The sequence below is a fragment of the Syngnathus floridae genome, chromosome 11 (assembly GCF_059516105.1).
Source record: "Syngnathus floridae isolate MCC-2025c chromosome 11, RoL_Sflo_1.0, whole genome shotgun sequence".
NCBI lineage: Eukaryota > Metazoa > Chordata > Actinopteri > Syngnathiformes > Syngnathidae > Syngnathus > Syngnathus floridae.
This window is the reverse complement of record NC_142423.1, coordinates 7,216,519-7,233,944: the sequence shown is the minus strand read 5'-3', so window position 1 is coordinate 7,233,944 and position 17,426 is coordinate 7,216,519. Positions and strand designations below refer to the sequence as shown.

At 42.2% G+C, this 17,426-nt stretch overlaps 3 protein-coding genes across 4 annotated transcripts; all 3 read right to left on the bottom strand.

The window, feature by feature from the left end:
- Nucleotides 1-288: 288 nt before the first annotated feature.
- Nucleotides 289-2,916, bottom strand: cav3 (caveolin 3). Its single transcript, XM_088389702.1, has 2 exons — nt 2,785-2,916; nt 289-1,743 (listed from the first exon to the last, which is right to left on the bottom strand). The coding sequence occupies exons 1-2, from the start codon at nt 2,899-2,901 to the stop codon at nt 1,402-1,404; spliced, it is 459 nt and encodes a 152-aa protein (XP_088245828.1). The 5' UTR covers nt 2,902-2,916; the 3' UTR covers nt 289-1,401.
- A 6,461-nt stretch (nt 2,917-9,377) lies between these two features.
- gpr61l (G protein-coupled receptor 61-like) lies at nt 9,378-12,243 on the bottom strand. The gene is made up of 2 exons (XM_088389966.1): nt 11,894-12,243; nt 9,378-11,234 (listed from the first exon to the last, which is right to left on the bottom strand). Exon 2 carries the CDS (start codon nt 11,177-11,179, stop codon nt 9,902-9,904), a length of 1,278 nt encoding a protein of 425 aa, XP_088246092.1. The 5' UTR covers nt 11,180-11,234; nt 11,894-12,243; the 3' UTR covers nt 9,378-9,901.
- Nucleotides 12,244-12,594: 351 nt separating this feature from the next.
- On the bottom strand, nt 12,595-16,964 carry parp3 (poly (ADP-ribose) polymerase family, member 3). 2 transcript variants are annotated; one of them, XM_088390599.1, is made up of 10 exons: nt 16,718-16,964; nt 16,313-16,523; nt 16,107-16,232; nt 15,513-15,692; nt 15,286-15,424; nt 14,920-15,143; nt 14,596-14,835; nt 14,346-14,523; nt 14,121-14,264; nt 12,595-13,960 (listed from the first exon to the last, which is right to left on the bottom strand). In XM_088390599.1, the coding sequence occupies exons 2-10, from the start codon at nt 16,496-16,498 to the stop codon at nt 13,791-13,793; spliced, it is 1,587 nt and encodes a 528-aa protein (XP_088246725.1). In that variant the 5' UTR covers nt 16,499-16,523; nt 16,718-16,964; the 3' UTR covers nt 12,595-13,790. The 2 variants fall into 2 exon arrangements, with proteins under 2 accessions (XP_088246725.1, XP_088246724.1); XM_088390598.1 differs by having other exon boundaries at nt 16,313-16,505.
- Nucleotides 16,965-17,426: the final 462 nt, after the last annotated feature.

The following is a 17,426-nucleotide window of genomic DNA, read 5'->3' as shown; positions in this document are numbered from 1 at the left end:
ATAGACTTTCTTTTCCATAATATAATTTTATACTGGACAATAAGTTAACTAAAATGCATCAACTAAAATTAAGTGACTGCGGACACATATCAACCCTTCATATTAACACTATGATTTACAACCACTATGCCATGCAGGATGCATTCAAGATCATCAGGTGTGCAGGATATTTTTCCATTCTTGGTAAATAAAAAAAGATGTGAAAGATGCACAACAGCAGCCTCTTGTGGGGGGGCACTGATTAATTAACAAGGCAATCTAGTTTAAATGGGAAAAGACACAACCCACTCATATTTACATGTCGTTTGTGTTTAATCATTAAAGAGGTGGTGAGTTTGACAAATTCATTTTCAAGAAATATGACGGACTATCCATTTGATTTAATTTGCACTTAATGATGCATTCGAGCAAGTTTAATCACAGTTAGCTGAAGTCAACAAAGGTTAACACATGACATCGTAAAAGACATTTTTCCATCCAGAAGACGTGTCACGCTTGCATGCACGTAAGTCGACAATGGGCGCAACAGTGATAAGTACTTCACTCCATCTCATATGAATTATTGACGTTGTGGAAGGAGGCGGGGGGAACATTGCCCCCTTCCCGCGCCCTCCCAATCAACAATAAGGCCTTCCAGGGTGGCAGAGCTGCCACAGAAGCATGTTGCCTCCTACAGCTGTTGCTGGGCTTCTGTGGCAAAGGCACACTGGGCATCCAGTTAAAAAAAACGTGTGATTGTGTGTGTGTGTGTGTGATTGTGTGTGATTGTGTGTGTGTGTGTGCGTGTGTGTGTGTGATTGTGTGTGTCACCGGCCTGCAGAGATGCACTTTGAAATAATAACGCATTCCACAAAAAGTTGCCGTCCACTTAGAAGCGTTTTACTTAAAAAGAAAGCTGAGTGTCTCTGAAAAAATTTTCATTGAACAACAGCCGTACTGAAAATCCTCCATGATGAAAAAGCTAAGTTTTATATTTTGGGCTAATTTTTTTATCGTAATATTTTCTTTAAAGTCAGTAACTCAAAAACAACATATTCCATTTCCTGCTAATAACTCTACTTTGTTGTGTGTTTTGTATAAAATCCTACAAAAGAATCTCCTTACAACACCCAGAGTACAGCAAGACAGTGTGCCAAAGTGGTTAAAATGTTTCTACTAATAACTGTAATTTTATGTGCAAAATATTTTTTTGAATCTCATGATAATAGATCTCTCTATGAAAAGGGGGCGGGGCAAACTTATAAATTTTCTACTAATAATGCTACCTTTTTTTGTACAAAATCCTACTAACAGACCTCTCTGGGATGAGAGAATGGTAGACAAAATATAGTCGCCAACGTGGTGTAGAAAAAGATAGCAGGCCTCGTCTGATCGCACTTTTCCCAGCAGCGTCGTGAGTTTTTAGACCTCCTTGCGCAGTGCCACGCGTACGCTGCCGAAGATCTTGCCCAGGGCTTCGAACAAAGGATCGCAGAAGGTCTGAATGCACAGCAAGTAAATGCGGCTGACGCACTGCGACTCAATCAGGCAGCTCTTGATGCAGGGCATCACCGCCCAGATGTGGCAGAAGGAGATTAAGGCAAACAGGAAGCCCCAGATGAGAGCCACGGGGATGCCGAAGATGGCGGACAGAATGCGGTAGCACCAGTACTTGGACACGGTGAAGGTGGTGTAGCTGAGCTTCCAGACGCCGTCCAGGCTGTGTGTGCCATCTGGTTCCGCGATGACGTCCTCGAACTCCACCTGATGACATTAAGGTCAGCAAATTGGTCCTGAAATGTTCATGAACTGAGATCACATGTGATTTATATGTGTATGTAAAAGGTTGAGTGAGGTTGACAAACTTAGTGTGGCTTTGACTTGTTTCTTTAACCTCACTAGGAAGCTAGTATGATATCATTGTGCTTTCTAATTGTTGCTGCTGTTTTGGTTAGCAATTCAAATGCGCTCAGTTGTCAACTGTGTCCATGAACGGAGGTAATTATAATTGCCAAGTGGGTCGTGTTAGTGTGGACAGTAGTACAGTATGACATGTGCGGGCAAGGTTACGCTGCAATCTGCCAGTTGAGCTCTTGGAAAATCTGTCTGCATTCCAAGCTGAGACTCCAACAGAATGTTAATGAACTTTTCAGACAGGCAGGCGGGCAGCAGACACCCCACACATCTAGAAACATTTTGTCTTTGTCTTCCAAACCAATGGCCAGGTTCCGCTCGAGCTGATTGTTCAAAGAAAAACGTCTGGGCTCATCCTCGGAACAAATTGCTGAATTGGTTTACATTTTGTCAAGGGCTGAAGGCGTTTTGAAGAAGAGGGGATTGCCTAAACCCTCCAGAACAATGTTGTTATAAAATTGTCGCATGCAGAAATGTGTGTGTGTGTACTTATACATAAAATATGCTTGAAATTATATTTATTTTGTGCTTCAACGTTGCAGACTTCCCATTCAGTTAGAAACAAAACAAAAATCTAATCTCATGGTAAATGTAAATAAGTAAATAACCCTAACCCTAACCCTAACCCTAACAATCAGAGAATAAACAGTTGTCGAATCTAAATAAAACATGATAGCTCGGGATATCAGTTACACGCATACTCCACCATTCCCAAAATAAACACGACTTTCTGAACAAGCAACAGGAATAGTTCCTGATCTATTTAAGGAATTTTGATCAAGTGCAGCAACCTGGATTTGCTAGCTACAAATTTTTATGTCCATGCACGTTCTACAAAATATTTTTCATCATCCTTCCACTGAAAGGGAGGGGTCGTCGCATGGCACAAACCTTCACCACGTCCTCATTGATCTGCTTCGGGTCACGGTTGATAAGATCGATCTCCTTGGTGTTGCTGTCCTTCACGATCTTTTCATCGTTGGCGTTGTACTGGTACTGGTCCGCCATATTCGGGGCTGCAGGTCCTGGATGATGAAGAGGAGTGAAAAGGCGCACTGCAGGCACGGAGTGAACCCCTGCGTGGACTGTGCTGACGATCCCGTTGACATGCCAGTGGACAGCTGCTGCACGCCCTGGTAAATTTGGAGGCCTGACCTCCCACCGTGCACGCACACACACGCACACGCACACAATGTACCGTGGTGAAGTTATGCCTTAAAGGAGAGCCCACGCTTGTGTCACATTTCACATGGGCTTGCGGGAGGTCGACTGGGCAGAGTTTGCACTGTGGCACCAACTTCCATCACACTGACATAAGAGCAAACAATCCTGCATGTGGAATGTTGTGTTTTGTGACTTAATTACATTTAACTGCAGAGAAGATAAAAAAATAATCACAGCGTCACTGACACTGTTAAAGATGTTTCAAGATGTATTCAGCGGCTTGTTAAATTAATTCGGATTTGCGGTGCGGATCAGGAAGCTTGTCATGTCTTTTTCCAGTCTAATTATTAAGAGGTACACTCAGCAGCCACTTCACTGGGTACGTGTGCATGACCTAATGAATTCCAACGCTAGCTTGAAACAAAAGAAATTCATTAAAAAGCTAAAAAAAAAAAAAGAGTGTCGCTCAGTTTGCTTCATCACTGCCGGAGAGGTATTAATTTAACACAATATTTATTACTGTGTAGAATGCAGACCCATTAGAGTAAAAATGTCAGGCTGGAGTGTTCCACATTAATGGCGGCCTCTTTGTGAGCCCCATCAGTGTGGTGCAAATAGCCAGGATGGCCATTTTAGTCTTAATTGTCCTCCTACCATCATGCAGTTGTTGCTATCAGTCAGTGCTTTCTATAATAGAATCTTGTATTCAAACAAGAAATAGCTCATAAGAATAGGAAACCCTCATGGGAACTTGGGAAAGAAGGCAGCTAACAGATTGTTGATTATTGGATTTTATGTTGAAGCAAATGGCATTGGGTATGCATTAGCATTTGGCGCTCTGGTTCCCAGGCGGCTTCAATGGGCCAGGGAAAGGGGATCAGAGTCCGTGGATCCATCCGACTTGATTAGACGGGCAGCATTCCTGTTGTGGCAAGGCAACAAGCCAGGAGGGAGATGGACACAAATAGATCAGCAGAGAGTGAAGGTGGGCCGGCCTCGCCCCCTCAGAGTCCAAGTGAGGCCACCTGATCCTAATACACGTCACGCAGCCAGCCCGCACCTAAATTTAGACCACGTTTACTGTGATGGGGCGGGGAGATGCCAGTAATGGCTCACGTGTTTAGTTATCAAACTGTCAAATCATGCAAACTAGCATGTTTGATGCTTTGTACTTGGATGTCATACATACATCAGTATGCACGGATTTATCAGTATGTTAAATCAGGTGACATTTTCCCTCGGCTAACATGTTGTTTTGAAAGACAGTGGCAGTGTATTTGATTTATAAACATATGGAAATTACAGACGAAGCGACTTCCGTTTGGAATCTCACCTAAGGTACATCGGGGTCGGGTGTGAAATGAGCAGTCGTGCCCTCACCATGGCAACAGTAACATGCTTTCCCCCACCAACAAGACGTCATTGTCATTATTAGCTCATTATTAACAAGCACATTCAAATGACTGTAACACACAAGCTAATGCGGCAGTTCACTTTATGCCATTCTCGAATTAGTCTTTGAAGAACCTTTTACGACCTTTTACTGGGAGTGGGCCATTATGGCTCACATTTGCGATAATTAGCTAGCAAATGGATGGATGGATGGATGGATGCTTGTTTGAAGACAATAATCAGTGCAGTTTCCCAACTAATGATAATTCTTGATAAAGGGACGGTTGTAATTCCAGTCATTTTTTTTTCTCTTGAAATGCAACCTTTTTGTAACGCACATGCACATGCACAATCCAATGATATCAAGTAGAAGAGCTGTGACCTTCGTAAAGATAATAAGGCTCACTTTTGATGGACAGAGGTATTCGCTCTTCAACAAAAGGAAGTCAGAGTCAGACACACTTGGGAATTGTTGCAAACACAATACTGTAAGGTTAACGAGGCCTGGATGTTGATACATATCCGCTTTACCCTTGAAGCCCTGTTCCGTGTTCAGTATGAATAACATACAATATTAGAATGAAAGAGAAATTTCACCAGCTGCAGTATTTGATTTCCAATAGTGGAATCGCCAGCCATTGAGGATTCACACATGCATAATTTAGTCCACTTGGGGGCAGCAATGTGCACTAGATCTAACAAGTGAACAGACTAGAATGCAATTTCTGGCGAAATTGTGTGTGAAGGCTCAGAAGCTAAATAAAAACTTGGGGAATGTTAGGGAAGGTCAGTAGGCATAAGCTGACTAGTTTAAAGGTGGAACAGTTTAAATGTCTCTAAATGTGGGAATTAAAGGGGGGAAACTAAAAAAGTCCAAATTCTTGTGGGTTTTGTCATGGAGAAAATTTGGAATTTTTGGTAAGGGAGAATTCTTGGAATCGATAGGAATAAGATAAACAGCCACTAGGGTTTCCAACTAGAAAAAGTAAAGATTTTTTCAAGTAATAAGAGATCATAGATGAATTTTTCTTCAGGCGTTGTGCTTTTGTTAAATCACTTGGTTGTCTACTAATAAGGCCTAATGGATGGATGGATGAAATCCATGGATGAAATCCTATCTTTTTTTTTTTTTTGACTGCAAATAAATGGGAGGCCTCCAGCCTGCACAAAGGTCCCCTTGCACTAAGAGCTGCTCGTAGTCTTCCCGGCAGTATGGACATCCGTTCCTCTCGAAGCAGCCTGTGGTGCTCAGCTCCGTCATCAGAGCAAGACAGGAAGTAGTTCGTATGTGAGTGAGAAAGATTTGAGTTGCAAGCCCAAGAGCAATAATCCAGTACCTTCCCCACAATCACTTTTGCTGCAGGCGGCACAGAGGCCCATAGCTGCAGTGTGGACTCCGATCTCTTCCAACTCAACTGTGTCTTTGCCCCTGACTGAAGCCTTGACGTCAAAATCCTTTTAACCATCTTTTGTTTTCTTTTCATCAGAGTGTTCCTGTAAAAGAGGCGAGGATGCTGCATCCTAAATGGACAGGAGGCCAGACATTGGTTGCTTGCTCAAAAGTCAGATGAGTGATGATGACGTGAGGTTAGCCTCCAAATTGGAACAATGTTGCTGTTAAATTCACAAATTCAGCATGCATTTGATTTCAGTCAATTATCCTAATTACCTAATGCAAAAAAAAGTTACATAAATGTGAAGCTCTTGGTTAAGAAGAATCGCATTGTATTTAACATTATTTGCTGCGAACATAATTCATTCTGTCTTCCTTTTATGAAAGGCTAATACAAACACTGGTGGCCATAAAATAGCACTTTGTTGGCACTCTAAGAGCATTATCAACGTCCTGTAATGATTTCCATTATATATTAACCATAGCTCGCTCACTGTACACATTGACACGCTGATCCTTTCCTGCCTATACTTAGCACATTTTCACATGTTGATGAAGACTTTCAGAACATATAGGCTGGATCCGGTCATGCGTGCAGACTAGTGTTGGCTCGTGAGTGAACAGTTCGTTCAAAAGAACGAATTTTGTTTTTCAGTGAACGAGAGTGAACGAATCACTTCCGAAAGTGATTCGTTCTTTTTTCAGTTCATATGACTTCAACCAGTAGGTGTCAGTAATGCGCATTAAAGCTAGTGCCACCTCGCCGTAAAACAAAACGAAGAAGAAAATGACGTAGCTTCCCGTTCATGAACGAGTCGTGAATTGCTTTTCCCGTTCACCAACTGAATGGAACTGTGAGTGAACGAGTCAGTGAGTGAGTGATTTGCATTTCCAGTTCATCGCGTGAACGGATTAGTGAGGAAACGAATCCTGACTTTCCCGTTCGCGAACGAGTTAATGGGTGAACTGCCTGCCTTCCTTCCCGTGCATCAACGGATCAGTCAGTGAACGTGTTGCGTCTCCCTCCTGGCGTAAACTATGTAAGCCAGAATATAGATTTACGATTTGCCAAGGAAAGAATGAACCGCTCACTGAAACACCACTTCTATTAAGCGCGTTCTCTCCAAGCTAACGGCTAACGTTTTTGCATGAAGGGATGCGCTGTTATGCAACAACGGGGAGATTATGGTTCTCTTTGGGTAATCTTGATTTTATAACACGCGTAGTAGTTTTTAAATAACGTGTATGCATATATATGCCTAAATATTGTGATCCAATATATCTACTGCAATTTCACATTAGATTGCTGGTTTGAAATTTACTTTTATTATTATTATTATTATTTTCAAATAAACATTTATGTTAAAACTTGTCTGGTGTTTTATTCCTTGTTTTTTTTATTCACCAATTAAAACATAAAAATCAGACATTTGGTTAACTGCTTTATATGACAATATGTGTAGGTACACCTCATGGACACTTCAATAGGTACACTACACGAGGTTTAAAAAAATAACAATAAATAAATGGTTAATTGCATAATAAAGGGACATATATGCAATTTCTCACACCTGGGATCGAACCAATTTCTTACTGAGCAAGAGCCCATGTCCTTATCCTGTCGACTATGTCAACCTGGCAGCATATGGCCGTCTGCACTGTTTTGTACTAGTAATGTGCATTCCACTTTGAATCTTTTGAATCGGTTCATTAAAAATATTTGTTCAAAAGAATAGTTCACCGAATCGTTCACTACACTTTCTTATTTATTCTTTTTTTTTAACCTCGTGGAGTGGAAATATCATGGTCACATGTGTCAAGCTCTAGTCCTCGGGGCAGCATTCCAACATGTTTTCCAGAGTCGCTCGTTAAGTGCACCTGCGTGAAAAGTTTTAGCTCCTTTCACGTTCTGCAGGAGCTAAAACTTTTCACGCAGGTGCACTTAACGAGGGAATCACACGGACACTCCATTAGGTACACTGCCATTTTCAAGTGTACCTAATAATAGGCCGCTTTATTAGGGAAATATTATGGTCAAAGGTCACAGGTGTCAAGCTCTAGTCCTCGGGGCCGCATTCCAACATGTTTTCCAAGAGTCCCTCGTTAAGTGCACCTGCGTGAAAAGTTTTAGCTCCTTTCACGTTCTGCAGGAGCTAAAACTTTTCACGCAGGTGCACTTAATGAGGGAATCATACGGACACTCCATTAGGTACACCGCCATTTTCAAGTGTACCTAATAACAGGCCACTTTATTAGGGAAATATCATGGTCAAAGGCCACAGGTGTCAAGCTCTAGTACTTGGGGCCGCCCCCAATGTCCAATTTCCAATGTCCAAACCAATGTCTATTGGTTTGCTCCGCCAACTTGGGAATGGGGCCACTTTATGTACTTACACATAAAAACTTTCACTTGTTTGCATATGCATACAAAGCAAGGTTCCAATTCTAAAAGCACAGTTAAGTATATGCTCACACCTGGACTTGAACCAGGTACTTACTGGGCAAGAGTCCATATCACTAACCAGTTGGCTATTTTGACACAAATGCCCTTGGCCGGCTGCATTCTTTTGTACTAATGATGTGCATTCCAGTTTTAAGAACCTTAGAATCGGTTCACTCAAAAGACTTGTTCAAAAGAATTGTTCACCAAATCGTTCGCTACACTTTCTTATTTATTCATTTATTTATTTTGTTTGATGGTGTTATTATATCGAATGTGTATGTGTGAATCAAAGGTAGAAAAAAATCCATTATGTCGACATTTATTTTGGGGGACACCAACTCATATAACAAGGGAGACGCAACACGTTCACTGACTGATCAGTAGATGCACGGGAAGGAAATCAGTCCACCCATTGGCTCGTTCGCGAACGGGAAAGTCAGAATTCTTTCCCTCACTGATCCGTTCTCGCGATGAACTGGAAATGCAAATCACTCCCTGACTCGTTCACGCCCAGATCCGTTTAGTTGGCAAACGGGAAATGCAATTTACGACTCGTTCGTGAACGGGAAGTTACGTCATTTTCTTCTTCGTTTTGTTTTACGGTGAGGTAGCACCACCTTCAATGTGCATTACCGACACCTACTGGTTGAAGTCATATGAACTGAAAAAAGAACAAATCCCTTTAGGAAGTGATTCGTTCACTCTCGTTCCGTTGTCGACATTACCACGTGTTCACTTGATTGTGTTTTGTCTGGTGTATTGCTTAGTTCTGTGTTATTGAAGTTAAAAAAAAAAAAAAAAAAAAGGATCAGTGTGTGTGGGGGGGATGATTTGTTGAACGAATCTTTTGAGTGAACTGATTCAGTTCAGTTAAAAGAACTGGAATGCACATCACCGGTGCAGACCCAGAACAAGTAGACCCCAACAAGGATCTACATACATCCAACCGAAAGGTCCTTGTTGCCATTTGAGTCATCGGCTCACTCAATTGCCATGACGACCGAGGGGGATGACATTCAGCCTCTATCAACATATCTGTTGCACACAGGAACTTGGAGGTATTGTCCCTCAGATTCACAAGAGCTGCTCACATTGCGGAGATGGCTGTGTTTGCACTGCGCGAATTTATTGAAGTTACACCATTACCTGGCAACATTAACACACAAAGGTCAATTAATGACATCAATGACAATATAAGCAAGTTGTTTTCCATTACAGTCAATTCTTAGGTCTAATCACTAAGAACAATAGTTGAACTTCACAAACATCTTGCAGTTCCATCCAGCAGATGGCGTTTGAGTGGAAATGTGAATAAATAATGTCATAAACCCTGTAGTATTTTTTGGGGTGTAATGCAATTTTGTCTTTGGGTCCTGGTATATTTGTGCTTTATTTTCTGTGTGGGGAAGTGTGCAGTGGAAAAGCAGGCCAAGTGGTAAATGCTCCACTAATCTTTTCAATAATAAAACAAAGTTCCATTACAATCATGAAATAGTTTTGTTATAGCAAAAGTACCCTGGCCAAATGTGAAAGACCACCCTGGATGTTGTACTGTACTCCAATTAAACAACAAAAGGAAGCCTTGAGAATAATAGAAAAAATGTTCCACTGACATCCTAAGTGTGATCTTCTGGTATTTGCCCTGGGATCTTAACCCTGTGGTCCAGAGTGCTTCTGGGACTGGAGCGGGTTTCAGCTGTGCTGCTGGTTCTCTGGATGAACTGTAGGAAGTTCTCCTGCAGGGAGCCCTCATGGCTGCTAACGCCAAAATCCACCGGGTGGGTCAGGCAGCAGCGGCGAAACTTGACCAGCTCCTCTCTGATCTGCCTGTTGAGCAAACCGTAGAAGAACGGGTTGACTGCAAATGAGGAAAAGGCGAGCCAGTTGACTGCTTCTTCCAAGTCTCCTGGGCTGCGCATGGATCCGGTCAGAGACATTTGCAGGTGGAAGATGAAGTAAGGCAGCCAGCAGATCAAGAACTGGCCCACAATGAACACTAAGGTGATGGCCGCCTTGCCCCCGCTGAAGGCCCTTTCCGGGGAAAGTCTCTGGGGCAGAGAGCGGTTGGTGTCAATCATGGTGGTCCGGCTGCCGATGGAGTCGGACCGATTCTTATCCGGGTTTGGGCTGGCCCACGTTGAAACAGCGGGGACTTGTTGCAGGGCAGCTGAACGAGCGACCCTGTACACGGCGCAGTACACGGAGAAGATGATCACCGAAGGAACCAGGAAACAGAGAACACTGTAGAGCACGGCAAAGGTTCCTCTAAGGCGACTGTGGCTTGCATGGAGAGAGCAGTGAGCCGCAGCGATGGAGCTTTGGTTCCCGTATGCCGGCCATCCAAACAGAGTCAACAAAGCCAAGACAACCGACTTGATCCAGATAAAAAACATGACACCGATGGCTAAATTGATCGTCATCTTAACTTCGTATCGCATCGGGTGCACGATGTAGAAGTAGCGTTCAACGCTGATAGCCGTGATAGTGAGAATGGATAAACAGATGAGAAATACATTGAGGAAAAGGTAAACCCGACACTCCAGAACGGTGAACACCACCGTTCCGAAAAAGGGAGAGCTGGATATGATCCCCAGGGGCATGAGGAGAACGGCGCACAGTAGGTCCACAGCGCAAAGGTGGCACACAAAAGCAAACCTCTTCAGGTGTGGGGCGCGAGCGATAGCCACCATCACGCCAATATTGGCCAACAAAGCGATAAGGTTCAGCGTCACCATGCAGAACAAGCCAAAAAGATCTTTGAGCTGCGACTGGGAGCTCGTGACCACGCCCACGTCGGAAGGAACTGTTGGATGTTGGTCCCATGGGACAGTTGAAAAATTTGGATTGGGCTGATTTGAGACAGACGAAATCATAGGAATAAACTTCTCCGCCATTATTCTTCCATAACTTGATCCGTTTCTGTCGGAGATGTCTTTATGGCTGGATGTCCTGAGATCAAGAGACAGAGTTAGTAAGCTTCATTGTCCAAAGGAAGCTAGAACCTGCTGTGGTAAAAGTCATACATGAGACCAAATGGGTTTTAGTCATGAGTTTGGATGTATTTCTGAAATCGTGAAGTCTCAAGCCAGCTTGCTAACCTCCAGTCCTGCAGGGGGCAGTAATGCATTTTACCCAGTGGATACCAACCATCACTGCTTTTTTCCCACCAAAACTGGTTGTTAGGCCACTGTCTAAATAAAACCAAAAAGTGGAAATTTCTTTGGAAATTTAAATCGATATCTTTATCCAACCCTCCAACGCAAACTATCAAAGATTGTGGTTGTGTTTTGCAGCAGTATATCCATAGATACTATTCAGCACAAGGATAACAATCCGTGTCCACGCAGTCATAATAAATAACAAAAGTAATTTAAGACAACCACTTAACAAGTAAAAATTGAACAAGTAAATGTGCCCTGTTCCATTCTGTCACAAAGTGCTATTGACATTTTTCAGAACAATAAATCCTCATTAGGTTCCTCCATAAACAGTTTTCTAAAGCAAGGAATTGAAAATACATTGTTTGGCATTATAAAGCTAGACCATGAAAGGTATGACCTACAACCTTAAAAGTTCAAGCAGAATTTATGATTTTGAAAAGTACTCACCCATCATCTGTGTTCTTCACTTCATAAACAGCTCAATCAGACTCCTGAGTAGCTAGATTGAAACTCCACATGGCTCCAATGGAAAAAAAATCAAGCTCTATCATTCCTTGTGAAGACATAAATGGGTCTGCACCCCAGAGGAGGGTCCATCTTGTCCTAATGCAACAGGTTGATTTCTCCCAGACAGCCTCTTGAGGTCATAAGTGTGTATCTCCAAGCATACAGCAGCAGAACACGCGACTTTATTATGACTGTTACGTCATCATCATCTTCTATTTGAGGTGAATCTCGTCCTTCTTCTCTGCCCTGCTCCTGTAGGGCTGCCATTCATGACTCGTGCTGTGTATGGCACCGACTGTCACACATTGTATTGTGCGCGTGTGTATGTATGTGTGTGTGTGTGTGTGCCCTCCCCCCTCCTCTCAAACCTACACACACTCCACTGTCCCCAGTCAAGTCCGGTTTTTCCAGGGTCCTACTTCCCACCAAATTAAGGCTAGACTTCCAACACATTACCAGAATTGCAAATGTATATCGTTGACTTGGGCCGAAACCTACTGTGAGAAAATCTGATCAATTTTTCATGAATCGTTAATGTATCCATTATTAAACAACATTAGGTGTTAAAAACGGCTTGCTGACTTTGACGATGCATCGAACACAATTGATATCCAGGAGTTGAGGAATACAAACTAAACATGTTTGTTCAAGGGACATCAATTTATTGGTTCTATCATATAGTGCAAATGACATCACAGCATACGGTCATTCTACGAGCACCGCGTGATGCTACTGGAACCTCTGAAGTAGAACACAATCTGTTCGGGAACACTGGTTGACAAAACAATGTTTCCCATGGGAAATTTATAATCACGTGAATTTATTAAATCCAGCCTTGAACTGCTGCCATTATAAAACTTTAAGAACTTAACCATATAATGCTTTAATAAGCATTGTAACTTCTTTTTTTTTTGGTCTGATACCACTGTAAAGAAAGTGGCAAAGCATAGAAAATTAAAACAGTTTAAGTCAAAATGACGATGAAATCAGATGAGACAAATAGAAGCGTAATGGGCAGCAAAAACGTTTGACAAGCTTCTCAAGTCATTAGTCATATTTCCGGCTACATGATAGCGTCATTAGCATCTAGTTAAAATCCCTCGGGATTATTGTACGGACATTAGCATAAAATTCAGTTTGAACTCCAAATTAAATGAATTTTGGGGAATACAACTTTGTAGGTTCCACAACCAAGGCAAGAAATCCACCCAAAATATTCCAACTTCCATATTGCTTTGCTTTACAGAAGCACTTAGTGGGCATTTTCTTAGCAGTTTAAAAGTATGGACAGTGCTTTAGGATTAGTAGTAACATTGCACTTCATACCATGTTTTCCTCTAAATATTGAACAATATAATTACAGAAGAATTAAAACATTCTAGTGTATAGAATTGAAAGCATTTTCAAGATTAGTTTAAAAGTATGGACAGTGCTTTAGGATTAGTAATAACATTGCAGTTTATACCATGTTTTCCTCTAAATATTGAACAATAAAATTACAGAAGAATTAAAACATTCTAGGTGTATAGAATTGAAAGCATTTTCAAGATTGCATGACATGCATTTGCAAAGGCTTCACAACCAGATTGCACATATCAAGTGATGCATTAGAAAGCAGAAGTGAGCTTCTTCAAGGAGACTATCAAGACTCCGGCCATAACATTAGGTACGCCTTCAATATTCATTAAGGGATAAAAAAAAACGAGCGGCAATGCAGATTGATATTTTCTAAATTGAGTGAACCAAAGTTCAATTTTTCCCACTCTTAACTAGATGTATGGACTGTAGAACTTGTGAGTAAAAAGGCAAAGGCGGGCATAAGGTGGTCCCGTCTTCCTTACATATTGAGCTCAAGCAAGAAGCGCAGGCGACACTGACTCTCTTTGTAGATGAGATATTCACTGTTGCTGAAGCCGCTGTCAGCGTACTGAGACTGCTTGATAGGCTTACCCTGTGGGACGGCCACTTTCTTGCCCTCAAGGGTGATGAAGGTGTCTTTAGAGGGATCTGAAAACACACATTGTTTTAGAGCAACGCTTGATTTGAGTGTTTTTTTTAGTCAAAATGATTTTTCCGCAGGGATGCCCCAAGACTGTAGCAATTAGTACATTTTTGTAAAATCTTTCAAAGTATCGAGATTCATTGACCTGTGTTGTCACTCAAATACCTGGTTCCACGTTGCCACGCGCAACGACAGAATCGTATCCGTTAGGAGCTTTTTTCAATGACGAGTCGTCTTCAGTGATGGTATGTTCTCTCCCGAGGGCCACTTCACTCAAAAACATCACGCCGGTGTTTTTGGACGTGCACACTAGCAATGAGAACGAGAAGCAATTTTTGTTGTGGTTACCGTGATTTCAGATATGACGGGTAAGCATTTACTCGTCCTCACCATAAGATGCGGACTTGCTGTTTTCAGATGCAAAATAGATACCGCGACCAACGCGGCCCCCCGAATGGGGCATTATCCTCAGGCCGCTCTTCAGTATCGCGGCCACTACCGCGATGTTCGTGCCATGCCACAGGAGACGGCGGTTCTCCAGTGCATCATTCTCCTGAAATCGCTCCCCCTGCAAGATGCAACAATTTAATTGCAGCTTCGGGGCTTAGTGAGAAGGACCAAAGTAAAGCCCAGCTCCTACCTCGCTCTGTCTGTCAACTTCCCATACATTGACAATTTTGGGCTTACGATAGCCCTGTGTTTGCTTCAAGTATGTTTCGATTATCTTGAATGTTTCTGTGCTTTTATCCATCAGAGAAAGCTTGGTCTTGAGGGACTCGTAGTCCTGGTCGAGCGGGTGGGGAACTACTTCTATCATCTCTTCCTGTGCCTTCTCAGTCTCTGATTTCAGGGTCTGGGCGAGCTCGATATCAGCCAGAACCTAGTTGAGAAGATCGTAATTTGTGAGGAAAATCGTCTGAAGGAGAGCCACTGAACAATTGATAAATAACGATAGAAAAATGACCATCAGCATCTCTTTCTTCTTGTCCACAATCTCGTTGTTGTCGATGATTGGTGGTCTGCTGCGACCAAAGTTATGCGGGATCGCTGTGAAGAACTTGGAGGAAAGTTCTTCAAGCTGCGGCCTTTTGCTCTTTTGATTCAAGGCTGCTTCAATTTCTTCCAGCACCTCGAAGCCCTTTGCGATCTGCAGCTTACTGAGCTTACCTAATGGCATCTTCTTGATATCTATTTCAATACACAAATTCATCACATTGAGATCAGGTGGGAGGTAAAGTCAGATCTTCAAGTTTATCATAGTGGCCCAGGTATGCATCGACTTTGGAAAATGACAAGAGTGGTCAAACCTGTCCGTCCATGTCACACCCACCTAAATTCATACATTCCATCGCCTCTTTGAACATGTCATTGCTGAAAATGAGCTTGATGAGCGCCTGTGTAGCTTTATCCAGGGTGGAAGGTAGCACATTTTTAGTGACTTTGACAGTATTTCCATCCACACTGTCCACCTAACAAATGGGACAAACAGTTTCGGAGTTGCTAGTCATCATGTTTGCTTGTTTATAGTCAGCCTAACTTGCATTTAAATAACATTACCTTGACTTCAGCATCCTGATCTCCATCCACCTCAATCAAGGTGTACTTCCCAGAGTGACACACAAAATTCTCACGATCATTCCAGTTGTTCTTTGTCTTGTCCTTAAACTTTTTTTCAAAGTCCTTTATGGCACCTTCAATATCTGAAAACACATTCAGTTTGGATTGTCCCGTCTCGCCCTGAATTTGGATGAAAAGGAATCTGATGTTATCACTTTATAGATTAAAATTAATGCACTGCCAAAAATATAAAGGGAAGCAAAACAACCATAAAAAAGTGATTATTAAATCGTGGGAACTTCTGATCTATGAGAGCTTAAGAAATTACTTGGCTACAAGTTAAACACTAATGCCAGTTTTACAGGCAAAATACCAATAATAGTGGCTGTAGTAAGGAAAGTAGCTAAATAATAAAAAGTCACAACACTTCAGAAACAGGTTGCATCCCTTCTCTTGCTTGTACTAAGTGAGCACATGAAAAGCACTTTCAAAATAAAAGCATCTAATATTTGACTTATTGGTTTACACTGTGGGCGGGTCGGATGTCAACAAGCCCAATATTTTGCCCAAGTGTGATCCAGCAGCACAACTTACCACTCTGCCCCATCTGTTCCACACATGGTACGCGTTGGCTGCTTTAATGATTTGAATTACATAGAACTTATTATTGTTGTGTCCAATATTCGTCTGATTGAGCATGCAGTCAAAGTCTTCGTGCACCTGGAGGGAAACATGACAGCATTTGTTATTCCATTGTGTTTGCATCTGACAACTGACTGGGCTATGACGTGCTTTGCTACCTCTCCAATCCCTGACAGTGAGCAGTGTTCGTCCACCTTCCTCCTGCCTTTGATTTGTGGCCCTGCGGCCAGAAGGGCCTCTTTAGCGGAGGTAAAGGCATCCTTCGGCTTCGGTGCCTCGGGTTCTGCCTTCACCTTCTTGCCACCCGCTTTGGTAGCAGCGGCAGACCGTCTCTTTGGTGCCATGATGATGCTGTTTGGACAAACACAGCTGCTTTTTTGCTAAAGTAGCCGCCATGTCTGGGCATGTTCAGACATGCCCTTCTAATACTACAACAACAACGTTGGTGTGACGTGCAACCAGTGATGCGAGTGCTCTCTTTTTTTAATCGAGTCATTATGGTGTGCAGAATTAACAATGTTCAAGAACGAATCTGCGTCGCCATAAAGACGTCCGGAACTCACCTTTTAACTTCGAATGGAGTCGAACGGGAATGAAGATGGATCGTTACACATAAAAAAAAAAAAACACTTTACAGTCACTGCACAGTCTTGAAGGTCTGAAACACTTTCCAGCCACTGCACAGTCTTGATGGTCTGACTTAAGCATTTACGGGAAGTTTTCCTGGTGTCAGTGTGTAGGGAGGAGGCGGAACGGGATGGCCCAGCTTCCTTCCTCCATGCTGCCGTCACGCAGTCAGCTGTGTGTCCACAACTAAGCAAACATGTTGGCCTGCACTGCCACCTAGCGAAAATGTCGGGAAATGTTCTACGTTCAAAAATATTTAAACACAATGTGAAATAAAATATAAAAAAATGTTTTTAGTCATATAAATCTTTATTACACGATTCGAACTCGATACAAATATGGACCTAATGTTTTACTACTTTTTTATTTACTCGCATATTTGTATTTTTCAGTGACTTAACTTTCCTCATCCAAAAGAAATACATTGACAGCAATATTTTAATTGCGGCTTTAATATTTTTTTAAATAAATAGATAAATAAATAGATAAATAAATCTGTTTTATAAGACCAACCCCGAAGTTGACGCTTAGACGATGAGCATGTTAAAACAATTTGAACACAAGATGGCAGTGTTAAACTACTACTGCTCTTTTTAAGCCAGAATTGAATAATGCTGCTGTTTTAAAATGCCAGTCGAGATGATA